The sequence below is a fragment of the Hylobates moloch genome, unplaced genomic scaffold (genome assembly GCF_009828535.3).
Source record: "Hylobates moloch isolate HMO894 unplaced genomic scaffold, HMol_V3 SCAFFOLD_1, whole genome shotgun sequence".
In the NCBI taxonomy this organism is placed as follows: Eukaryota; Metazoa; Chordata; class Mammalia; order Primates; family Hylobatidae; genus Hylobates; species Hylobates moloch.
Window position 1 is genome coordinate 140242716 of NW_026652276.1, and position 26439 is coordinate 140269154.

A 26439-nucleotide genomic window follows, 5' to 3' on the forward strand; every position below is an offset into this window, starting at 1 on the left:
AATATTTAAGCAATCTTCGGTTTAGGAAACTGCTATGGGCTGAATTTTGTTCCTCCCATGCCCCACCTCAAATTCATATGTTGAAATCCTAACTCCGGGACCTCAGTATGTGACTGTATTCGGAGACAGGGCATTTAAAGAGGTAATAAAGGGGGCCAGGCATGGTGGCTAATGCCTGTAATCCCAGCACTTTGGGAGGACGAGGCGGGTGGATCACCTGAGGTCAAGAGATCAAGACCACCCTGGCCAACATGGTGAAACCCCATCTCTACTAAAAATACAAAAATTAGCAGGGCATGGTGGTGTGTACCTGTAATCCCAGCTACTAGGGAGGCTGAGGCACGAGAATCGCTAGAACCTGGGAGGCGGAGGCTGCATTGAGCTGAGATTGCATCACTGCATTCCAGCCTGGCAACAAAGCGAGATTCCATCAAAAAAAAAAAAAAAAAAAAAAAAAGTAATGAAGGTAAAATGAGAGGTCGTATGGATGGGCCCTAATCTAATATGACTGGTGTCCTCATAAGAAAAGATTAGGACACAGATACAGCAGAGAAGAAAGACCAGGTAAGGACACAGGGGGAAGTTGGCCATCTACAAGCCAAGGAGAGAGGCCTGAAACAGATTCTTCCCTGAGCAGCCCTCTGAAGGAATCACCCCACTGACACCTTGATCTTGGACTTCCACCCTCCAGAATTGAGACTGGAGAAATGAATTTCTGTGGTTTAAGCTACTCAGTCTGTGGTATGTTGTTGGGATATCGCTAACAAACCAATACAGAAACAGTTTCCTAAGTTTTTTTTTTCTTTTTTATTTTTTGAAACAGCGTCTCACTCTGATGCCAGGCTAGAGTGTAGTGGTGCAATCACAGCTTACTGCAGCCTTGACTTCCTGGGCTCAGATGATCCTCCCATCTCAGCCTCCCAAGTAGCTGGGACTACAGGTGCACACCACTATATCCAGCTAATTTTTGTATTTTTTGTAGAGATGAGGTTTCTCCAGGTTGCCCAGTCTGGTCTCAAACTCCCGGCCTCGAGCAATCCTTCTATCCCAAAGTGCAGGGATTACAGGCGTGAGCCACTGCACTCAGATAGAGACAAATCATTTTCTAAGTTTTCTAATGTCCACTTCCCTGGGTTTCTTCCCCGCTGTGTTTTGGCAAAAAATAGCCTTGAATCACCATGGACAATGAGCTATAGCACCTTAGGGCCTGCACTGTCATCCAAGTCTCAACACTCGATTAGTAAAAGCAAAATAAGCTGGGCACGGTGGCTCATGCCTGTAATTCCAGCACTTTGGGAGACCGAGGCGGGCGGATCACTTGAGGTCAGGAGTTCAAGACCAGCCTGACTAACATGGTGAAACCCTGTTTCTCCTAAATTACAAAAAATTAGCTGGGCATGGTGGTGCGCACCTGTAATCCCAGCTACTCAGGAGTCTGAAGCAGGACAATCTCTTGAATCTGGGAGGTAGAGGCTGCAGTGAGCTGAGATCGCACCACTGCACTCCACCTTGGGCAACAAGAGTGAAACTCCATTTCAACAGAAAAAAAAAAAAAAGCAAAATAAGAAAAAGCAACAGTGTGTGATACTACTTGAAAATTTCCCAAGTATATCCTGAGAGGTGAATGAGGATTAGTGAGTAACTTATGTTTTAAGAAATCATGAATACAATTTCTAGGTGGACAAAAATGTCAATGTTGGTATTAGTAATGAGAGGAAGAGATGAAGGGTTTGCTCATTTTCTTTTCTTTTTTTTTTTTTTTTTTTTGAGACAGAGTCTTGCTCTGTTGCCCAGGGTGGAGCGCAGTGGTGCGATCTCAGCTCACTGCAAGCTCCACCTCCCGGGTTCACGCCATTCTCCTGCCTCAGCCTCCCGAGTAGCTGGGACTACAGGCACCTGCCACCATGCCCAGCTAATTTTTTGTATTTTTAGTAGAGATGGGGTTTCACCATGTTAGCCAGAATGGTCTGGATCTCCTGACCTCATGATCTGCCCACCTCAGCCTCCCAAAGTGCTGGGATTACAGGCATGAGCCACCGCGCCCGGCCGGGTTTGCTCGTTTTCTAATATGAAGTAAGCATATAGAATTGCTTCAATTAGTTCAGCCCTTGCAGTGGGTAGATTTAATCCTTCTGTAGGTCATTTCCATCACTCCCATCTCTGGTTTCAATGGTATATAAGAATCAATTACTCAGACATCAAAAAGTCACAATATGTTAATCAAATGTGAGAACACCACACTACGGATTTTTTTTTTTTTTTTTTTTGAGAGGGAATCTCACTCTGTCGCTCAGGCTGGAGTGCAGTGGTATGATCTCTGCTCACTGCAACCTCTGCCTCCCGGGTTCAAGCAATTCTTCTGCCTCTGCCTCCTGAGTAGCTGGGACTACAGGTGCGCACCACCACGCCTGGCTAATTTTTGTATTTTTAGTAGAGACAGGGTTTCACCATGTTGGCCAGGCTGGTCTCGAACTCCTGACCTCATGATCCACCTGCATTGGCCTCCCAAAGTGCTGGGATTACAGGTGTGAGCTACCACGCCTGGCCCACATTATGGCCATGTTTAAGGGCTGTGAAATGGATATATCTTGGCTGGTGGGAGATCTGTGCCCTTGCTAAACAACGAATCCAAGGGATATTAATTTTGATTGTCATATGATCATCATTCCTCTGGTTTCGAAATCCAGTAATGGTGCAGAACAGTCATGACGAAGATCATGGTAATACAAGAAGAGAAAGTTCAAAACATACTTAATTGTCGGTATTGAGCTATCTCAAAGGAAAGAAACACATCTTGGCTGATAAACATTCACTCTACAAAGGACTCTTCCAGGGATGGTTTCAGAGACAGAATCCACTCAGAGAGAGATGTGTTTCCTTTCTTTCTCCCTGAAGTCCAGGTGGCTGCCTCAGCAAATAAAAAGTGTCCTCAGGGATGGCAGGGTGGGGGTGGCCGGGGTGGATTTCTGTCCCGTACTACTCCATTCTTCCCTCAACAGATGGAGGGAGGCTCTTTCAGATACATTATGGAATAAAAGGCTTTTGTGGGCAGCCCTGGGAAAGTAACCATCTCTGACATTTCTTGTGAGGAAAACTGTGTTTTGAGTTCTGAATGACTGACTTTTAAACACACTTTGGGAACACCACCCATGAGTGCGCATGGAGGCCTGTTTTTAATGGAAGTGTTTGTGGAAGATCCACCTTGGAATTCCAGGGGAAGCATTGTAAAACCTCCTAAACTGTGCTCAATTCCACAACATTTTTGGTAACTCAACAACCTTTAGTCAAGTAGAAATCAGTGAATTTAACAAGTTTGTAAAAAAAAAAAAAAAAATCCCTGCATGGCCAGGTAATATGTTCATAATGTATTATTGGTCCTGAGAAACTAAAAACATATTATCCAGATAGAATATGTCCTTTTGATTTTTTTTTGCCTGAATAAATATCCAACCACATTTAATTAAATTTTTAAAGTCACATATCAAGTAACAATGAAAAAAATAAAATTTCCTTTTTCTTTCAAACAATTCATGCCATCTTTCTAATCACCTTTTATTTTTCAAAGAGTTACATGAGTTTAAATAGAAGGATTTTTCTACCGGAAAAGAACGATGATGCAGGCCTTGGTTACCCCATTTCAGAGGAGGTTTTAAAGAGTGATCTGGAAAACTTTTTTTTCGTTTTTTTCACTCATCATCATGTTATACAGTTTCTAAAGACCTGATCTCAACTATCCTCTCAGCACAGGCTATAATTTTTTTGCTAAGAAGATCCTTTTCTGTCATTCTCTTGAATGTTTCTCTTCCTGGATGACGGGGAGAATTCCTTCAAAAGGATTTCTGAGACTGGTGTTTCCCAAACAACAGAGAACATCATACCCCTAGAAATGGAGGACCAAGTGGCTTTTGTGATAAGCAAGACCTCACTTGCACTTTGCAGACACTCCCAGCAGAGGAAAAATACCAAACAGAAAGGGACAGTGGTCATGGAACAGATTCTGCTCCCAAGAAATCGGGGAATAAATGGCCAGGGATGAGTTTCATAAGACCTGAATTATACAATTCAGAGAACAAAATTCATAAATTTATATAGTTGTTTACCGACAATTTCATTCGATCTGCCTAAGTTAGCTACCCCATAGTTCACCTAGAACTGTTTCCTCGTTCCTTCACCTATTGGTGCATAAAAGCTGCTTTCACACATGTCTCCAGTTTCCAACCTACGTATCAGCCAGTGATTTGCATAATCCTTAAACCCCCACCCCCATTCCTTTTTTCAGCCACCTAATGCAAACAAGATCTGGCTCAGGCTTCCCTAAACTAATCCACGGAACACCATTTAGAAGGGAGACTATTCCGTGTAAGTTGGCACGGCCGAATGAGATCTCTATTGTATAAGGGGCAATCCTAGTAGAAAGACATTAATGAATACGCCAGTGGGGAGAGCCTCAGCTTCCCAGTTGCTTGCTGGACCCTAAAGCTGTAAGAACTTTGTGAAACTTGAATGTTTCTTTTTTTAACCAAGGTAAGGAATTTAATGCCACTGCCCTGTCTGAATCCTTACAGCTCATCAAGACCCAAGTCATAAACAACAACTTCAGGAAGAATGAAGCCTAGCCTGAGCCTCCCTCCAAATTCTCCTTTTCCCCACTCACTGCTTCACACTTGAACTAACCAGTCTGTCCTCTAAACTCGAATATGCTTTTTTGGTAATATTTTATGACCCCTACCTTGCCCATAAAAATGTAAGTTCTTTAGAGGCTGAGACTGTGTTTAAGCATCTTTGCAAAACCTGCAGCTTGTTAGCACAAATAATAAATGCTTCTTGAATAAATACATATGTTTTTTAAAATAACTTGTTATTTTAAAACAATTATTTAATGCTGTTTTTCCCTAGCGTCTCCAGGTTTCAGCTCACTCTTTGTATTCTCCCTCCAAAACCCCTTCCCTCTCACCTTTCAGATCTGCTGAGACCAGCGCTACTGAATAGACATGATGGAAATGTTCCTTATCTATGCGGGCCCATATGTTAGCCTCTGACTTCATGTAGTTATTGAGTGCTTGAAATGTGGATAGTGGAACTCATAACTGATTTTTAAATTTTATTTTATCTTCATGTATTTAAAACTTACCTAGCCACATGTAGCCACTAGGCTACTATATTGAAGAGCACAGGACCTTGACTCATCTGAGAAGTCTTGCTGAAGAACCACTCTAGACACCTCCCAGCCATCAGTATGAAGGTAGATTGGGTGCTTACCTTGCACTTGACTTTATCATAATATTTATCACAACATACTTAGTTTTCTATTTATTTACCTGATTTTTTTATTGGACTGTAAGTTCTTGAGTCTGAAGTTATAGCTTATTTACCATTGTATCTCTGAGAACCAAGTGTAATACTGGTATTTTAAAAGTGCTCAATAAATATTTTGGGAGGAAAAGGATGAATGAATGAACTGATTGCTCAGTGGATTGCTAGAGACATTTTTTAATATATAAGAAATCTACAAAACAGACCTGTTGGAACAGTGAGCTAGGAACTAAGAGATGAATGGTGGTGATGTGATGACAAATTATCTTTGTCTAAGGAGCATACGCAGTTCTTTAGCTTATCTTTCCTCACAAGCTCAGGCCCTGTCTTCTGCTTCACTGGAACACAGGAACAACTCACTTGTAGACTCTCTGGTCATTAAGCCATGACTTTGTCCAGACTTGCCCTTTAAGAAAATTCCCAGGAGATAAAGTTCACTGCAATGATGGAGTGAGATAAACATGCTTTTTGCTGTGATCCCATGTTCTCACATACCCCATACTGGTCTACCGAACAGCTGAACTCATTCATCAGATTTGAAAATAATCAGGTTTTTTTACACTCTGTTATCATGGGTACGGTTGTTCCAGAGGGTGTGTTGGCAAAGAGCCTACTGAACCACCCGGAGACCGAACCACATCCATCCAAGGGCCTGGGTAGTTCTTGCTCCTTTGCTAGCATTTATTCCAAGTACACTTGCAAAGCATAAGGGAAACTCTTTTGCAAACCAAAAATGATCCTAGGTGTTTAGGAAAAAATAATGCCAAAAGTTGGCATGGCACAATTCATGTCATTTTAGGGTACCTAGATAATTAAGTCTCAGGGCTAGACGTATTCCAAATATTTGGATAATTCAAAGTAATTTGCACAGACATAGTAAAAATCTATTTTAGGTGGTGGAATTTAATATATATTTCTTGGTGAGCCTTTGGTCTTCTGTGCAATTTTAGCCCTAATATTTTAACATTAAAAGGTTTAATGTTATAAAGTGTACTTATAAGCTTGTGAACTAACAAACCATAAAACAATAATATGTGTTTAAAATTTGAAAATATACTGCACTGAGCTCTGTTTTCTAAAATAAACTTTGAACTATTTATAAAAATTCTTAAAAGTCATATTTACTTTTTCATATTTCAATTAATTAATTGGTGAATTCAATGTAACAGCTGTATAACTCCCATGAGTTTCTCTATCCAAGTCTCTACAAAGGACATGGTAACTAAGTCCATTAATCAAAGCTAGGAGATAAATGCTAGAACTGATTTTTACCATATCTTTGCTGAATGATCTAAAGTAAGTTACTTAATCTCTCTTAGCCTCAGTTTTCTCCTTCCTGAGACTATGCACCTTGAACAAGTATGTTTTAAACCATATGAATTAAACCAGTAAAAGCAACAGAAGTATCCTTTGAAACAGGAGTTAAAAATATTTCTATATATATACATATATAAACATATGTATATATATACATATATATACAAACACAGAGAGAGAGAGAGAGAAATTACTATGTGCTAAATGATTTCTCTGTTTTCTCATTCAATCTTTAAAAATTATCCCCATTTTGTCAATGGGGAAATGAGGAACAGAGGGGTGAAGAAATGGAGGTGCAGCTAGATCTGAAGCTAGGTAGTCTGATTCCTTGTTTTTGTTTTCAATCAATGCCTCACCTTGCTTCTTAAAAAGAACAACAACAACAAAAAAATTTTATTCTTAATTCCAACTGAGAGCTGTGGTTTCCCTGAAAAGGTAGCCTATTGTCTGTGTGAAAGGTATGAAAACATTTCCTAGTTCTTAAAATATGAGCTAGTGGTCATTATTAACATTATTGTTAATGATACAGAGACTTGGTATTTTCCAATTTAACATTCAAGATTTCAAATATTAAAAAATGACCCCCAAATTCCATGACCTATAGTGATTTGAGTGTCCACTGGGGTATAGATTTGAGCTGCATTTGCTCCACAGGTCTGGGTGGGAACAGGATGATCAGCCTGGCCCTCCATCTGGGGTCAGGATTACAATGTGGTTGTGTTCCCCACTTGTTGCCCTGGGTTCAGGGAAATGATATGCTCCATGCATGGGTCTAGGGATTCATAACATGGCCAGGAAAAACCCACAGAGGAACATCAGGGGCCTACTGTTAAAAAAAGAAAAAAAAAAAAAAAAAGGAGAGGAAGAGCCTAAGTACATAGTTGACATGGATAATAAATATTTGCTGGCTAATTGTCACTGCTTCCATGCATCCACACCTCCTGAGATCCAGTCACCATGTTGCTTTAAGGTAACCAAAGCAAAGACAGCATGGAAGGGTCAGCTAGTCCTCTAGGGTTACTAAGAATGTGAGATTTGAAACCGGAGCTGGGTTCAAATCCTTGGTTGGCCACTTGCTGGCTAAATGATCCTGGGCACTGTCCTCTGTACATCAGTTCATTTGTCTACAAAAATGAGGACACCCACCTCATAGGAGAGTGGGATAATTAAAGAAGATAATATACATAAGTGCACAGAGTGCTTTGTGTGAGGTCGGGTCCGGCAGCTTATGCCTGTAATCCCAGCACTTTGGGAGGCTGAGGTGGGCGGATCACCTGAGGTCGGGAGTTTGAGACCAGCCTGACCAACATGGAGAAACCCCGTCTTTACTGAAAATCCAAAATTAGCCAGGCGTGGTGGCGCATGCCTGTAATCCCAGCTACTCAGGAGGCTGAGGAAGGAGAAATGCTTGAACCTGGGAGGCAGAGGTTGCAGTGAGCCGAGATCACACCACTGTACTCCAGCCTGGGCAACAAGAGCGAAACTCTGTCTCAAAACAAAACAAAACAAACAAACAAAAACCATATAGTGCTTTGTGTGTAGTTCCTTGCTGACTCCTTACCACATAGCAAGCACACGGGGCCAGGTGTTGGGGCTCATGCCTGTAATCCCAGAGCTTTGGGAGGCCCAGTTGTCAGCATCGCTTGAGGCCAGGAGTTTGAGACTGGTCAACATGGTGAGACCCGGTCTCTGTAAAAAATTTAAAAATAGCTAGGCATGGTGGCACCTGCCTGTAGTCCCAGCTACTTGGGAAGCTGAGGTGGGAGAATCACTTGAGCCCAAGAATTTGAGGCAGCAGTGAGCTATGATTCTACCACTGTACTCCAGCAGGGATAACAGAACAAAATTCCATTAAAAAAAAGAGAGAGAGAGAGGAAGCACACAGTAATATGGCCCATGATTACCACTCAGTGCATGTTTAATACTATTATATAATTAATTATTCATATTTATTAATTTGATAAATAGATATTCTCTAGCAACTATATGCCAGGTATTCAGATCCCTCCCCCTCAGGGAGCCTAGACACTAGTAAGGAGATTACAACCTGGTTAACAGAGGACTCACTCGACTTTAAAATAATACTCCATTAATAACACTTACACTCCTTATATTTTCTGTTTAACTTTCTTGCTTGAGAATGGAGTCAGCAACTTACCCACCCAATGATAATGATAAAGTTTAACTAACATAAATCTATATACTTACATAGTGACTGAGGAAATAAAAATGGCCAGAGATTGATTTGTCATAAATGGGATAAGAGCAGGATCCCTGTAATCCTACCTCAGAACATTGTGAATGACACAAACACATCTCTGATTTATTTCAGATACTTAGGCATATATTTAAATAATCAAAGGCTTGGTTAGATAAACACAGAAAATGTGGAAGAGCCACAGTAATAATCCTGGAGAAGCCAATATTTTTGTATCACGTAAGTTGCATAACTATAAAAATCAGAAAGCTTAAGATTAGAATAAAAACAAACCTCTAAACACTGCTTCCAAGCAAAAAAAGTGACACAAAACAAACAAAAAATCCACACACAAAAAAACGATTAAGTGTATTTTAAATTATGCATTTAGTCTTAGAGAATGAAAGTATAATTAGTAAAGTAAGGTGGTGAAGCTGGTTAATTAGTAAGAATTTTCAAAATGCAGCAGAGGAAGGACAGTTTGCTCTATTACTAGTTCCCTGGATTCTGGTACTGACCACAAGAAAGAAAATCACCTTCACCTTAAAGTAAAGAAATTTATCAAAGAATAAAATCAAGCGGCCAAAAAATATTTAAGCCGACATTCAACATTACCTATAATGTAAGAAATGCAAACAAAAATTGGCAAAATCTTGCTTAAAATGATAATGTTAAATATTTCTGAAAATGCTGTGAGGTGAACATCCTCCTGTATTATAGAAATAAATACAATTTAGTATACATTTTAAGAAATTTGGAAGGGTTATAATGTTTATTCCCTTTGACCTGTTAATCCTAATTCTGAAAATCTATCCTAAGGAACTAAGTAAAGATGTAATTAGTTTCAGATTTTTTTTTGTCTAATTTTTATAATCAAAGGACTATTTCTAGTAGAGAAAATTCAAATATCCAGAAATAGAAATGAGGAAATAGTTAAATTTTTAAGTGATACCCCATAAGATAAATTAGATAATTATTAAAATGTTTTCAAAAGACACTTGATAGGAAAAAATACTCATAAAATTTTTAAAAGCATGATATAAACTGTATATTTAGTATGAACCCAATTTTGACGTATTACATATATGAACAGAGAAAAAAGGCAAAGGAAATTTTCATTTTAACACATTCCTTTGCCTCTACGTATTAAAGGCAAAAAGTTTAGTTTACACCTATGCGTTTGGATCAAAACTATATTGGAATCCATTAACCTGTTTTTTTTGTTTGTTAGGTTGTTTTTTGTTTTTGTTTTTGTTTTAAAGTACTGAAGCCTTGGGCCTGCAGCAAGGGGATTTCCGTACTAAAGTGCTAAAGCATTTGATATAAGGCCACCACACCTTCAGATGGTGCCACACCAGGGGTCAAGAGGCCTCATGCAGGGCTTCTCTGCAGAGCTGCACTTGACTGTGGCTGGCAGAGCCCCCAGGTACCAACGTAGAGATTTGGGGAATTTTGGGTAGAATTCACACCTGTTCAGTGTCTCTCTCCCACCTACTTATCATGGGTCCTTGAATTCTATCATTACCATTAAATGGTAGAATTAAATTATGATTTAAGTCTTATCTTCTCCCTGGAACTTAAAAAGTAGCCCACAGTGTGCGATGACATATTAAATCACAGTAACACCATCTCAATTAGTTTATCAGACTTTTCTTCCTTCATTCTATCAGCAAATGTTTACTGGGCACCTAGCGAGTACAGGAGAGATGGCAAACTGGGGACACGGAGCTGAATCAAACTGACCCCAGCTCTCATGGAGCTTGCAGGCTGGCGGCGAGGCAGGTCCATGGACAATGACAACACAGTAAAGCTCCATGAGGAAGAGACAAAGAGTGCAAGAGGCATGGCTCCTGCCCACCTGGGGAAGGCAGGAAGACTTCACAGGAAAGGTATATTTGAGCTGAGTCTTGACAAAAGGAGTGGAGTTTGCAGCAGCAAACAGGGATCGTATGCAAGTCTAGGGAGGGCAGGCAGAGGCAGCAAGAAGCCCTCAGGAAAATGCCGGGCTCCTGAGAGGGGCTCCTGCAGCGAGATCATGGTGTGCAGAGATGAGTGGAGGAGAAGGGGCTGGCAGGAACACTGGACCAAACTGAGGCTCAGGTACCTTGGAAACAAAGGGTGCGGCATGTTCCTAAGCAAGGTGCCAAAAGGGGGAAGGAAGTTCCACAAAAGGGTGCATATGAAACCTTTACCAGCTCTGAAATTCTACCCAAGTGTGCTCCTTACACTTCAGATCCTGGCTCTATTTTGAAATCAAGGTTACTGACTTGGCTGTCTGGTTGCACTTTTAATCTCTGGAATACAAGGCCACAGTTGGATTAAAATCGCATCCTCCTTAAACACTTCTGTCCTGGGGACTGTGTATACAGTTTTGAAATAAAAATAATTGAGGCATGCCTTTATTGTCTGGGACCTAAGTATCCTGTGAAGCTAATGATTCATCTTATTCATACTACAGCAATACAGCAATCATTTAGTACAATCCAGCTTCTCAAACAAGTGATAAAAAGACTATTTTAAAAGGATATCAAAAGGGAAAACATACTTTTTGTAGTTTAAACTTCAAGATTGGATTCTTGGGTTTTAAGAAAAAAAAAACAAAACCCTAAACCTTTAGGAAAACTTTGCTTCCTCTGTCTACCCGAATGTCCCACCTTCCATCTCTATCAAAGCACAAATTTCCAGATAGATCTTCTGTGCTTCCCACAAAAAAAAAAAAAAAGGCAAGACAGAGTCATCATCCCAAAGTGCAAAGCAAACTTTCATTATTAGCTGTGCTGGCAAAAATCTTAGAAGTGTAAGCTACAAACATTCCAAGAAAATGACCAAAATATATCTCTGCAAAGCAGAACTTCCCTGTAACAAGACTGTTAAATTTCCTTTTTTTTCCTGGCTTTTCTGACTCAGCTGAACTTATTTGCACAATGTTCCAAAGCAGACAGGGACACACGCATGCTCCCACGTCCACAAATACACAAGAAAGAGCCGCTTGAAAACTTTGTCTGAGAGGGGGTGTTCTGACCCAAACCATATGCAGTTTTTTTTTTTTGCCCAGATGCATCTGAATTCCGGCTCAGGAACATTAAACAAACATAAAAACAAGACCCAGCAATGCGCGTGCTGGGCTGGGTGACAGAGGCAGCTAGCAAATATTGGGATTGTATTTCACCAGTTGCCGTGGTTACCAAAACAGGGTGGATACTGGCAGAAAGAGAAAGAAATAAAACTGAGAAGACAATGAGTCCTAGGAGAATGTCCGAATGTGTGTACAAGGAGCCGGTTGTGAGGGTGGAGAAGGTAGGGCCCAGAGAAAAGATGGGATGGAAAGGGGTGTTTCAAAACCCCTCTGTGCTTGTGTGAGCAGTGGGCTCAGTCACCACTCCACACCCAGCATGATGTGGAGCTCTAGAATCCGAGGAAGATCCATGCAGGCACAAAGAAAATAGTGAGAAAACATGGGGATTTGGGTTGGTGACAAGCAAAACCAAGGCATTTTGTACTAGGTGCCAAGGGATGAAATCCTCAGCATGTATTCATACGCTGGCTGGCAAATAAGCCAAGTCAAGACCACCAAGTTTCTGGAAGAGTCATAGAGAATTGAGCCCATTCCTTCGGGCAATTTGATGATCAGCTTCAATTCCCAGTTGACACAGAAGGGAAAAGCTGATTGGCCTCTTTCACCCCTGTGTACTTCGCTTCAATAACCAAATTGCAGAAAATACTTCATAAGCTATCACCTTAGAAAGGTCACTCTCACAGCAACCAGTGGATGACTTTCCCCATCAAACCTTGATAGTATATACAGAGGGAAGTTCAACACACTTGAAAATCAGGAACCTGGGTTCTAATTCTCCTTCTTCCATTCATTAGCTTCTTGACCTTAGACAAGTTATTAACTTGAACTTCAGGCCTTTTTTTCTCAAAAGAAAGGATTTTGCCAAAAGAATCCCTGAACTCCCTTCCTGTCTTGGAATTTGGTGATTCATAGGCAGTTAATCATCTCTCAATTCTTGTTTTCAAGACACATAATCAAATGTATATTCTCGTGTATTTGGAGTTCTGATCAGGTCATGGAATACAAACTCTGTAAGAACTTATTCTTTTCTGTAGAAATATAAATAGATGGTTGCTAGCCCTTCTCTTATCAATGACCTCGTAATCTAATCATTTACATTTTATTTTTAAGATGACATGATACATTCCTAAATTAAACTTTCTACAGTTTAAATGGGCAAAGTGGCAATGGCATATAAAAGGTCATATTTCCAGCCAGCAGAAAGGAGATGGGGCTTCTGTTAGCTCTCAGTGTTAGTCTCAAAGTGCTATCACTTTTAATTCTTTAATAACAATAGCTAAACTCAAATTTAGCACTTGTCTCAGCCAGACAGAGATATAGAGAAGGCTCTTCTCCAATATTTAGTTGATGAGGTCTAGAGAGTTTAATAGGTATAAGCAAAGAGGTGGTGGGGCCTGAGCTACTAATTTGAGCCTAATCTTACTTTATACAACTGAGCTTTATTTTTATAAAGGCACGCTTTTATTCAGAATAAGTTACCATGGGAACACCAGGGATAGCATGATATAACAGAAACAGGACAAAAATCAAAGAAGACCTGGGTTCAGGTCCTGGTTATGCCACTAAGTGATCCTGGAAAAGTCACTTAACCTCTCTGTGTCTATAAAACAAGCATAGTAATTTTCCCTGTTGATCCTACAGGGTTGCTATGAAGCCCCAACAATATGATGTACATGGAAGCACTTTGCAATTTGTAAAGTGCTCTACTAAAGTAAACTCACAGGATAACAATCCCTACTGCTGGCTAAACATTACAATTAAGGGCTAGAACCAGGAGCCCAGTGCTTGGGTTCACATCCCAGACCATATTTTACCAACTGTGTCGCTCTAAAACATACTCAACCTCTCAGTTTATTCACTCGTAAAATAAGATTAAGGACAGTATCTGGGCCAAGAGTAGTGGCTCATGCCTGTAATCCTAGCACTTTGGGACGTTAAAGTGTGAGGATTGCTTGAACCCAGGAGTTCCAAGATGAGCCTAAGCAACATAGGGAGACTCTGTCTCAAAAAAAAAAAAAAAATTATCTGGGTGTGGTGGCTCATCTGCAGTCCTAGTTACTAGCTGCACCACCTAGTACGTGGGAGGATTACTTGAGCCTGGAAGTTTGAGGCTGCAGTGAGCTATGGTCCCTCCACCGCACTTTAGTCTGGTTGATAGAGCAGGATGTCTCAAAAAATAAAAAAAGAAAGAAAAAAGAATATCTACCTCATCGAATTGTTCTAAAAATTGAGAATATATTGCAAGATGCTTAACATAGCTCCTACCACATACATAAGTGCTTGATTCAGGCTGGCAATAACTACTTCTACCATGGTGTTTTAAGAAGGAAAATCGCTTTTAAGGTGAGACACAGCATACATACAAGTGAGCGTGTAGATTGTTATTGTTGCTGCTGTTGTCATGGAATCTTACGTAATTCCTATTCATCTGCATGGTGGACAGTGGTTTTCACAGCAATAAGGGAGGAGCATTCTGAGAAACGTGGTCATCTTACTTCAGCCCATCATCATCATGTTTTGATCACAGGCTACAGAGTCACATGGCTGCTGGCATGATTCAAAAGTTGCTGAGAGCTTCTTTAAAGTCAATAGCACTTCCTTCCTGGTCACAAAGATTCTGAGAAGCAGACAGCCTATTCATTCATTGCTTTTTATTCCTGGACTTTTAGGAAGTGAAGCTGGGGATGATTAAAGCAAATAGGCAAATCGAAGAACTGCATTTTTCAGGAGTGCCGGAGAGATGTTACCTGGAGACTGTCTTTTCATGTGTATAAGCTTTCTAGGCAACTCCATCTGGAGCCAGGCTCCTCTGTGATTTATCTGTTGGACAGTGGGTGGCCAAGGGGCACCATAGGCAAACAGTTATCCAGTTCGATAATTAGGGAGGGGAAAGGCAAACACAAACACACCCAGGTTGACATTCAAAACAAAGTGGATATGCAACCACGGGTTGCTCACCATACCTCCCTAGTTCTTGTCTGCCAGGCTGTGCGGAGGAAACCACGAGCCGACAGAAGCACTGTTAGTAATGTATCAGTGCAGCTGACAGAGAAATCACAATTCTAGGTAGAAATGTGAAGGCCCCAGCTCAGGGTCCAGTTTTGTGTTTAAAATATGGCTTTATCTCCCTAAACCTTTAGTGGGCCTCGGTGTCCTCACTTGTGAAAAGAGGGAATTGGAGAAGGTTCTAACTAAGTAGTCTCCATTTCTAAGATGCCTTGTCTTTCTCATCCTTTTAGCCTCTTTCATTGATCCATTAATGCATGTACTTAGGTATCTATTCAATAAATTCCAAACCTAACTATAGATGAGGTGTTGACAATAAATGATCAAAATACAGCATGACCAGTCCAACACAATGGAAGAAATGGCATTTAGTATGGGTGCTCAACTACAAGGAGGACAATGACATTCCAACTTCTGTTTTCAAAGGAACGGACACACTGCTTTTCTCTCCAGGAAAAAAAACATGACAGATTTAGGTATTTTTCAAAGAAATAAAATGAAGTCAGCTACTCTTGATAGGCTGATTACTTAGCTTAGAATTCATCTGGATTTATCCCACTTCATCCCACCTTCATCACCATTGCTAGGGTTGGTTCCTTCCCATTATTTTAATTCAACTCAACTCAACTCAGTTAAATTCATTTCTCATTCATGGGGCCTTTCTCAGTACAAGGAGCTTGCACGATGCAAAGATTATCTTCAAGGAGCTTTCAATCAATCAAGTGAGAGAGACACACACGTAAAATAAGAAAAGTCAAAACAAGAATGTGTTTGGATAAAGAACAGTGAAGTTGTACCAGTTGGTGAGGCTACAGAGCCCTGTTTAAACCAAGGGGGAATGCTGCTAACCACTCGACATCTTTTCCAGGTTATTTGGAGGTATAAACTATCCTTGCCATCCTTGTCTCCCATTTTTATGTAAATATAAATTAACCCAAGAGAATCTGATTTAATCTGCTGGTTACTGACATCTATCTAGTAGCCGTATGATATTTTTATCCAAAGGATCAATGTTGTGATCAAAAAGCTTTGTTATTGGAGTCTGAAACTTTAGTCTTTGCTAAGTGGTGTGTCCCTGGGCCAGTTTTATTAGCCGTTTGTAGCCTCAGTTGCCTCAGCTGTAAAGTAGGGACAATAGGCCAGGCATGGCGGCTCATGCCTATAATCCCAACACTTTGGGAGACTGAGGCAGGAAGATCTCCTGAGGCTAGAAATTTGAGACCAGTCTGGCCAACATAGTGAGATCCTGTCTCAATAAAAAAATAAAAAAGTCTAGCTAGGTGCACACTTGTAATCCTAGCTACTCATGAGGCTGAGGTGGAAGGATTGCTTCCGCCCAGGAATTCGAGGCTGCAGTGAGCCATAGTCACGCCACTGCGCTCCAACCAGGGTGACAGAGATCCTGCCTCAAACAAACAGGGACAATATCTCTGTTGTGGGGCTGTACTGAGGAGAAAATCAGGTCACATCTGTACATATCTTTTTCCTACTATCATTCCTGGTATCAACACTCCCTAGCCTTCACTAACTCTGAATAAACTTAAGGTGAAATCTGGGCAGAGTGGTCAGAGCCCTCCATCATTTTAATCAGTCCTATACAGTAGCAGCCACCTCATAGTTAATGAGACACAAGACAGGTGTATGGCCACATCTCCACCCCTAACCCTCACTGCTTATTTAGCTTCCAAATCGTGACTGGTTTCTTTAAAATAAAAACAAAAACCTCTTTCAAAGCTAAATAGAATTGGTCTAGTTCCCATAAATAGAAATGAACACATATCTACATAACTCTGAGAACACCATAACCACATCACTACAGAATCATTTGCACGCTGTAGAGACTAGAAATGTGTCCCAGTATGGTTTGCATTTCTCCTACCCCCTCCTTTCCTCCTTTTCCCCTTTGAATGTTAAAAATGTCCACCAGGTATCTATCAGTGAATTTCTTTCTAGCAGATCCCACTTTCGTCTAAGACACACATTGCTCCCAGGAATCTAGAAGGAAGAGCCTATGATGTTGAGAGGTTAGAAAGACAGAAGGCTCTCAGAGCTCTGAGTCTGCTCTGACCCCCAAAAGAAATCCAATATGTGCATTGTGAAGCCACGTCTGTTGAGTTAATTCTTCAGAAAATGAATCCATAAAATGAAATTATAATTAGCCAGAATTATGATAAAAATAGCTTGGACAGATGTGGCTACAGTACATTGATACTAATGTACATTAAATCAAAAGATTTGTACATGTGCTTCTTGATCTAGGATGTCCTAGATTAATGCACTGGAGAACTTGATAAAGGCACTGGGTTTGCTTGCTCTCACAATTAAAATTACTAATTTGGGGCAAAGAAAACAGATGCATTCCAATGGGCAATCACTACTCAGAAAAATTCTAACAAAGTTGTGCATTTAAAGCAATCCTGTCTTAAACTTTTGTCCACTTCCAAGACCTCCAAGTTTCGCCAGAGATTTAGGATAATGGCTTTTGTCTGTGGCCAACAGGGAGCTTGAAATGGACACTCTGACAGCACTGTCCCCAGGAGAATAAGTCTGTAGTGTTTTGGTGTGGGCAACACCTCCCTTGCAGCTCTCTGGTTACTTCTGTGCTCTGGGAACACACCCTGCAGAGTGCATTCATCACAATAGTCCATGTGTGACCTTTGGAAAAGTCCTTGAAAACAGTGAAACAAGAGTTTTAGTTGAAATCTGGAATCCATTCCAGTCTTACACAGGAAGAAAATTAGGCATAGAACAACAAAGCCCATAGTTCAGAGAAACCTGGGGAGGCTCTGGCTGACATTAAAATCATGCAAGTTTTTTTTTCCTTCACTACTTTGTATTTCATAAAAGCTTTTCATCTGAGCAGCCCAAAGCTGCTAGAAAATACTGTATGGTTAGTATATGGCAATAACTGATTTCTCCAGTAAAGATGCAAGCATAATAAGAACAGAGATGCTGAGTGACATATTCAAATTCACTTAACCTTTTTCCAGTGCTATTCTTTCAAACATGAGCAGCCAATGCTACCATTTTTTCCTTGAAATTGATGTATTGGCAATAACAGGGGTAGAGGTGGGAGCTTGGGGCAGAGAATAGCTGTACTCCCTAAGCCCCAACCCAATGATAGAGTTCATTAGCTCAGATGCTGTGGACCTCGAAATATTCATTTTCTTAGAACATGAATCAGCCTCGTGGTGTGCTTACTCAGTAAATTTAACCCAACAAACATTTGTGGGGTAAAACTATTTTTGTAAGTACAGACGAGTTCCCTTTGTTTCCAGCTGACATGATTCACTATTCATTTGCCAAATCATATGATTTATTTCATACGTATAAATAAGTAAAAACCTGTACCACCTTTGGAAGCATTTTCCTTCTTTGCCAGCAAGAAGAGAAGAAGGACACTTTTGAGTCAAGCAGTGGCATAAAATCCAGTGAAAATCAACAGGCAGAGAAATTCAGTTTGGAATTGTGTGTTAGAATCTATCTAACATCTATCTGGAAGGTCCCTCCAAAAGGTACAGACCCTGAAGCAGATAAGAAGATTCTGAAGTAAACCACAGGGAGTAACATCTCAGACACAGACCCTGAGTATTTATTCATATACATGAAGAACTTACATTTATTTTTCTTAAGTACCTTCACAGTTCATTTTTTCTTTCTTTCTTTTTTTTTTTTTTAAAAGATACATGGCATTACTTTGGTCTCCAAAACAGTTGCCAGTTTGAACTTTATTCTGCCAGCAAGTATTTGGTTTGGCTCAGCAGGGCTCAAGTTGAAAAAATATTTGCCAATTCCAAAAAGATTTAACGAGCTTTGCTGCAAATGCTGGTGCCATTTGGCACATCACAGGGACTGTGGCACAGCAAAGAGAACGCTCTCGACCACAGATTTTATTTGCCCAAGGTAGCCAACACTGGGAGCTCAGTTGATTCCTCAGGTCAAGAAGCTGCAAGTCAAATGCGTGAAGTTTCCAAGAGAAAGTGACCAAAGCAGGCATGAGAAAACTCTTGCTGACATTGAAAAGGAAGTCACTGGGTCTGACTCCACCCTGCACAGGAATTGATGGCTAACTTTCAGAACTGTCAACAACATCCTCATACCAACCATCAGATACAGTCTCTAATGCTGCCAGTCAGCAGACCAGATTAATCTTCAACTTCTAGCAAAAGCTATCCTTATCCAATATCAGATGCTAGAAAATTTGCTGCAGTGTATTTTGTAGTCATGTGATACCTTATTAATTGTGGTATGAGAATTAAACTATATGTAAACTAAATGACCTATTTCAAGTAACTCCACTAAATATAATCACCAAGCTTACTTGATATTGCAAAGACAGACACGTATTGTATTGGTTTTGCTAATATTTGGTAGAATATAGATGCACAACTCTATCTGTGATTGGAAAGACTGACCTTACTGCAAACATATAACATATGTTAAAAATCACTGAAGATTTTCACCTGAAATCATGCCTTTCAGTAAGGGTTGCAAGAAAATAAGGCTCTCATCCTTTCAAATCAATGTCACTTCTGACAATATAACAGAAAACACAAAACATTTTCATACCAGTGTGTGCTTAAGCATCAAGCTTCTGTCTTAATGAATATGGGGACAGGAAGAGTGGCATTGAAACTGTAACTACCTTGAAGAATGAGTAGTTTTGTATTATTTTTATTATTTCACATGTTGAGCAAATATATACATGCTTGGGTATATCCTACCCCAACTTGTATGGATCTACCAAAACTCCTAAATGTTCCTTTCATTAACACCACATGCCAATCCAGTGCTTGTTACATGATTATCTGACGCCAAGGCTCTGTAACAAATATCCTCAAAAACAGAGGCAGTCTCTGCACTGCCTTTCATTCACCAAAACAAAGATGGAGCCCTCTACCTAGCTTAACTAAGATTTTGGAGTCAGAGTAAAATTCAAAAGAAAAAGTCACAGAATAATGAAAGGGTGATTATAACTGTTACTTACCATTTTGGCTTCTGAATGCATTGGTTGGACCTGGGGAGAAGCACAGGGGTTGCTGAGATTTGGACCTTGCATCCCCATGATGCTGGAGTTCACTGACATTTGTCTCTCCATCTAAGAGAAAGGAAAGAAAAGAATTAGAAGTCTGCAAAAGGCAGTCTAGGCCATTAGACAAAGCTGCACTTTTCTGTCCAATGGATCGTTGAGTATTTCTTTGAAGAAATCCTGAGAAGGCCTATGGTTTGGTGTGTGGTAAGCAACGCCCTCCTGAGCCTTGAACCCAAGCATATCGAAGAAGCATCCAAAGCTGTGCTTCGACACAGGCCGCCCCAGGCCAAAGAGAACTACATTGTCATGGCAGATCACTTTCAAATAAAATTACCAAATATTTCCACTTTTGTAAATACTCCAACTACCACCAATAGTGCTTATTTGTATGGCTGTAAAGAATAATATATCCATACAAAAGCTATAGGAAAACTAAACGATCCATTTCAAGTAACTCCACTAAATATAATTGCCAAGATTACTTACTATGAAAGGATAAATAATATACCAAATGGTTAACTTGGGATATCTATGGCTTTTTTTGTCTCTAAATTTTATATAGTAAACATAAATCTTTTGGGCAATCAAAATAATTAGTTTTAAAAGCAACACTCTCAGAGGTGGTGGGCCTTCCTGTTACCCTAGTTCACAAACACAATCATTATGATCCAGCCAGGCATTTGAGCTGCTGCCCAGTGCATCTCTTCTTCCTTGTTACCGCGTTACTCTACGCAGCCGCAGCCGCAGTTTCAGGCCTGGCTTCACAGCAGGGCTAAGTCTTTGGGTAGGTGAAGAAAGCGGCTGAGGGTTTTGCATTTCGCATGAATGACCGCTCTCACATTGTCTTCCTGCTGGCCTGCCATTGTGTCTAAAATGAACATCGTTCAAATACCTGAATTGAGTTCTGGCATTTTAATCTCCAGGGTGCTCCTATTAAGAAGTGAATACAGCAAAATGTCTACTCCATCCAGGAAGGGTGTGTTTGATTAATAATATTTTCCATTTGGTGGAAAATTAACACTTTTAAAAGAATAAGAATAAACCAAGTACACTTAATACTAAAATCACACAGAAAAGAATTAGACTTTCCTCAGGGGAACAAGAGTAGATTCTTCAATGCAAGCGTGTTTCCATTTGCCAACGGATGGAAATGAAAACAATGATTGGAAATTTTAAGAAACCAGGTTTCTGCTTAAAGTTAGCTTAGGTAGTCTTGGAAAATATGGAGTTGCTTACTATTGGAGGTGTTCAAAGAGTGGAGGACTGAAATCTCACGAACAAGAGTGAAGCTTGAGAGGGATCATTGGACTAAATGACCCTTAGAGGTCTCTTCCCTTGTTGTGATTCCATGACTGCAATTTCTGTTGTGTCTGCCCTGGAGGCAGGGGTATAATTATGACATAAATCTGTGGGTTAGTAGAGGTGCTAGCTAAAAGCTTTCTCTCAATTGACTGGTGGCTACTCCCTGTGACAGTTAAGAGCCATCAGTCTTACCTTAGCCTGAATGAGCTGATCAGTCATCTGGCAGTGTGCAGATGTGTGAAACTGTTTCAAGAGGAGCTAATCAAGGTGAATTTTCTGTACATTTCCAAGCACTTCCGTACAACTTTTTGAGGCCTTGCCAATTCAGTCAAATAAAATGTTCACTCCCACACACCCCCCTAAATCTCTGAACAGCTACTCTAATTTTTTAAATTATTTTTATTGTGGTAAAACACAAATAACATAAAATTACCATTTTAACCTTTTAAAAGTATCATTAAGTACATTAAGTTCAGGGCCATTAAGTACATTAATGCACTGTAATTGTAAATCATGAAGAATTCAAGAGTTTCATTGCTCTAAAAAAAATGTTACTTTTATCTCCCCTTCCAGAGGCTGGTGGATGGGAGAGCTGGAATAGTATTTGACCCCTTATTCCGACTGGTGACCCTCTCAGAGGGGGCAATCAAATTCCAAAATAACTTTTGCTTACAGTTTGCCAAAGAAGGATCTTTCAGAAGTACAGATAATTGTCCAGAGCCTTCCAAGCTACTAGTTATATAAAGAGGTAAGAGTAGCCTGCTCACAGCTTCTGGAATTGTAGTCAGCAATGCTTCCCACTTTTTGGAAAAGTTATAGTCTCTACCTAACCTGTGATTCACAAAACGCCAGTTTTAAACAGGCTGATTTATCTATTTAAAAAATTGCATTTCCAACTTCATGACTGTTGTCTTATAGACCTAGAGTGTCAACAAGAGCCTCTTCAAAATAACGATTTGGTGCTTTGGACTAATAAGGCTCTGTCTGCACCAGGAGCTTGACTTTAATGAGTTGATTAGAATAAAAAGCCCAGAAGATGGGAGTGGCCTTGCTGAATACTGGGCAAATTTAGCACTGCAGGTAAAATACCCATGTAAAGGATTTCACCTTTTGCACACATTGGAAAACAGGAGCTAGCATGTCTGTAGTTCAGTGAGGTTTTGTAATTATAAATGTGTGTTCACGCTTCCAAATTATTAAAGCATTTGAATTTCAAGATAAGAAATCACAACCCAGCGAACTCCTTGAAGGCAATGCCTGCCTTGTTCTTCATCTTGTCCCCAGCACCCAGCACAGTACTTGGCACATAGAAGGTGCTCAACAAGTTTATGAAATGGATGAATGAGTAAATGAATGAAATAATACATGATTTTGTTTCACACCTAGACTTCATAAAATGTGTGGTCCAGCAGCATGCATTACAAATCAGTGAAGAATCTTGTCCTCACTTATAGACACAGACTTATTTTTTATACCCAGGGAATCATGGTCTTCCAGGGCAGAAACTCTAGGGGAAGAGTCTCCCCTGTGACCAGGTTGGAAATGCCTAAGTTATAGTACAGTAACTGGTGACATGATAATAAGGAAGAAAGGGCCTAGGTTTCTAGGGCCTGGAACTCTTACGATATGCTTTTTAGAGATCTTAAGTTAATGTTTATTAGTTACATTGATGTCACTCAAGACCAGGACTTCTCAACCTGAAGCCTGTTGAATATTGAGCTAAATAATCCTTTGTTGTGGGGGCTGTCTTGTGCATTGTAGGATGTTTAGCAGCATCTCTGGCCTACCCACTAGGTACCTGTACCTTCCCACCGACCCTAGTTGTGACAACCAATGGAGTCTCCAGATATTGCCACATATCCCCTGGGGGACAAAATCACCCCCAGGTGAGCATCGCTGCTCTAAACTGACACCTATTGCCATGGCAGCTGTATACATCAATGTCACAGGTTTGGGAGCTCTTGACCTGAGCCTTTGCTGGTACTCTGAAGCACTAACAGGAGGTCAAGCTGTAGGAATAAATGATGTGGGAGAAACTGGTTTCTCTGTGTCCTTTCAGCCTAAATGTCTCATCTTTGTCTCTGGGAATGGTGCACAGCTTAGCCAAATTTTTTTTTAAAAAGTCTCTGCAGTGGTATTTTTCTGGGCAATGCATAGAAGTTCTAAAAAAATAATAATTTTTGGATGGGAACAACTTAAAGCCTAAAAGAAGACAGCTTGTTGTGGAAGTCTTTACGTAATTGGTTGGGTTGAATAAAATGTGGGATAATTGCATTGATGGTGCTGTTTTCTTTCATCTAAAGGGGTCTAAGGAGAGTGACATAGGTAAAGTCAACCAACGTGATCTGTCTTCTGGCCCAATGTTGCAAAGACTGTTTCTAATCTGGACTACTCAGTATTTAGGGTGGGCAAGTCCATTTCTCTAAACTGAGTCTGCGGGCCCTTCACCGTTCCCCTGCCTACACTTAGATAAATGAGCAAATTGCTCAACCTGGGATGATCTGAGCTCTCAGTGTCAGTTGAGATGTGGGTTCTAGCCACAACTCTTCACTCACAAGCTGTGTGACATTGGACAGCTACCTTCAATTTCTTCTTCAGCTTTTCATCTGTAAAATGAGTGTATCAATAATTACTGCTACTATATCCCCACAGGATTGCTGTGAGAATAAAATGAAATAACAATAGAAACAATTTCTTAAAATGCTAAAAGGCTTTGCAAGGCATTGTTAATATTGTTGTGGGGAGGGTTTTAATTGAGTTGTTATAGTGCCTCTAGGGCTTCTGAGAACTCTGGTGGCCCTGTGAATACACCAGCCATCTTCACCAAAGCACAATGCCAGGGACGATGAAGAAGAGGTATAGGGTAGAGGTCCATGGAAGGAGAGAAATATTTCTTCTGGAAAACTGGCTATCTCCCTTCTATGTTTATCTATTATTATTTTTTGTTTTTGTTTTTTGAGACGGAGTCTCGCTCTGTCACCCAGGCTGGAGTGCAGTGGTGTGATCTCAGCTCACTGTAACCTCCGCCTCCCGCGTTCAAGTGATTTTCCTGCCTCAGCCTCCTGAGTAGCTGGGACTACAGGTGCCTTCCACCACACCCAGCTAATTTTTCTATTTTTAGTAGAGATGGGGTTTCACCATGTTGGCCAGGCTGGTCTCGATCTCTTGACCTTATGGCCTCCCCGCCTTGGCCTCCCAAAGTGCTGGGATTACAGGCGTGAGCCACCACGCCTGGCCTTATCTATTATTTTTATTGTTTGTTATTAGATAATGATTATGAGTGGAGACTCAGAAGTCAGACTACCTGGATCTAAGTCCTACTTCTATCACCTACTAGCTCTGTAACCCCAGCCAAGTTACTCAGTCTGTCTATACTTCAGTCTCCTCATCTGTAAAATAGGTATAACAGCAGTGTCTATTTCACAGGTTTGTTTGAGAGGGAGAGAGCATGTGCATATCATACAGTAGTTGAGAGAGTGGGCTGTAGAGCCAGAATTCCTGGGTTCAAAACTCAGCCACTCTGCTTCTCAGCTGAGCAAGTTACTTGCCTTTCTTTCCTCATTCAAAAAGTGGGGACAGTAATACACCCATTTTATAGAATTGTTTTATGTGATGACAAAGTGCTTGGAATGTGACTAGCATACAGTAAACACTCAATAAATACTGCTAGCATGATTAACAGAACAACAGAACATGATATGCATAAATGCATGTTAGCAGCTATTATGTATGATGATTGTTATTGATATTATTATAGTTATTATCCTGAGTCCTAGTTAGACCACTCACTGGCAATTTAAGGACACTCTGTACACGGCCCAAACTGGAGTAGATATGAAACACCATCTCCCTGAACAAATTCCATTCCCTGGGTGTCACAGGCCCACTTGTCACCATGGACCATATCTCATAGCAAAGCACTGAAGGGTGGGGAAGCCAACACGATGCCTGGGGACGGGCAACTGGGCCCTCAAAGCAAACTGGCACACAGCTCAACCCTCCATTCAGAAGCAGCCGCCTTCTTTCCCATCAGCTTGGATCTCAGTTTCCTTTGACCTTTCAAGAGTGGCAAACCTCAGTGCAAGTGACAAGCTATTGTGAGACACACAGAAACACTTACTGGCATCAAGACGGCGGAAGATCCTGGCATTGTAGGGTTGGGCAGGGTCCCAGGCATGGAGGCTGGCATGGGCTGTCTCTGTCTGTTGTGGAGATGTAGCAGAGAAGATAGAGAGCCTGGGACAGGCCTGGGACAAAGAAAAAAACAAACAAACATGATTCCTGGTGCCCTGGCCCTGTCTCCCGAGTGTCCAGAACAGCAGGGACAACAATGTCACATGTGCAGCAGATCAGATCCACTGATGGGAGAGTCACATAATTGAGGATATTAGGGAAATAATAACAAATAAAACACAAGCCTGGTTTCCTTTGCTGCTTCCTAGTTAATATATCAAATTCCACTTCATTTCCTGACCTCTGTTATCTAACTGATGTTCAATAGAAACAAGCCAATAAGTCTCCTAAACTCTCGCATCTTAGGAAAGGAACTTGGTGGTGAAATCCTTTGTTTACTCAGAAATCTCAGCCCTCTGAAGTGTCTTAGAGCCTGAGATCTATGTACATTTATTTTAGCCACACTCTCCCACACCTCTGCCTGGAAGCCTGCCTGGCTTTGCTCTGGAAACACTTTCACTCTCTGGATTTTCAGAGCAAACTTCATTCATGAATTCCCAGCAGAAATCTGTTTTGACTTTTTCAGCGTTCTCCACTGTGAATGGAAAAAAATAAACCAAAGAAGCCGGATCCCGGGGCGGCAGCACAGCTGGCCTTTCTCAGAGCGAGTCCGGAGCCTAGCCTCCAATTACCAGCCTCTCATTTCATAATAACGCGAGGTGTTAGGCTGTTTCACAGAAATTGATTTGGGCCTGACCTACAAGACTTGGGTAAGCACTCCTCGGGGGAGTGTTGTACATAGTTTGAGCTTTTGCTTCAATTTGCCAGAAAAAAAATTTTAAGGGCCTTAAATTGATTTAATGAGCCAGAGAATGTGGAGCTGAGGGAAAAAGGGAATTATTTGTGTTTATTAAAAATGGCAAACAAGTGACCTCCCCACATAAATTCTCAATCTCCTCATGCTTTTGCTCTGGGGAGCTGTATAAATGTCAAATCATTAAATTAAAGACCTAACAACAAACA

General features: G+C 40.7%; 1 protein-coding gene and 1 long non-coding RNA gene across 7 annotated transcripts in view; one reads left to right on the forward strand and one right to left on the reverse strand.

Moving 5' to 3' along the window:
• The window catches only part of CREB5 (cAMP responsive element binding protein 5), a 426750-nt gene that overhangs the window by 81169 nt on the left and 319142 nt on the right, over positions 1–26439 (reverse strand). For all 5 annotated transcript variants that reach the window (XM_032758510.2, XM_032758506.2, XM_058446185.1 and 2 more), the window contains 2 exons: positions 25364–25490; positions 19897–20007 (listed from right to left, as the gene is read on the reverse strand). In XM_032758510.2, coding sequence (XP_032614401.1) covers positions 19897–20007; positions 25364–25490 — 238 coding nt within the window. The remainder of the gene's footprint in view (positions 1–19896; positions 20008–25363; positions 25491–26439) is intronic.
• LOC131384532 (uncharacterized) lies at positions 443–26109 on the forward strand. Of its 2 annotated transcripts, XR_009215463.1 has the most exons (4): positions 443–564; positions 5136–5242; positions 10498–10716; positions 26003–26109. It is a non-coding gene; the product is annotated as an uncharacterized LOC131384532 (long non-coding RNA). The 2 variants fall into 2 exon arrangements; XR_009215462.1 differs by lacking the exon at positions 26003–26109 and having other exon boundaries at positions 10498–11224.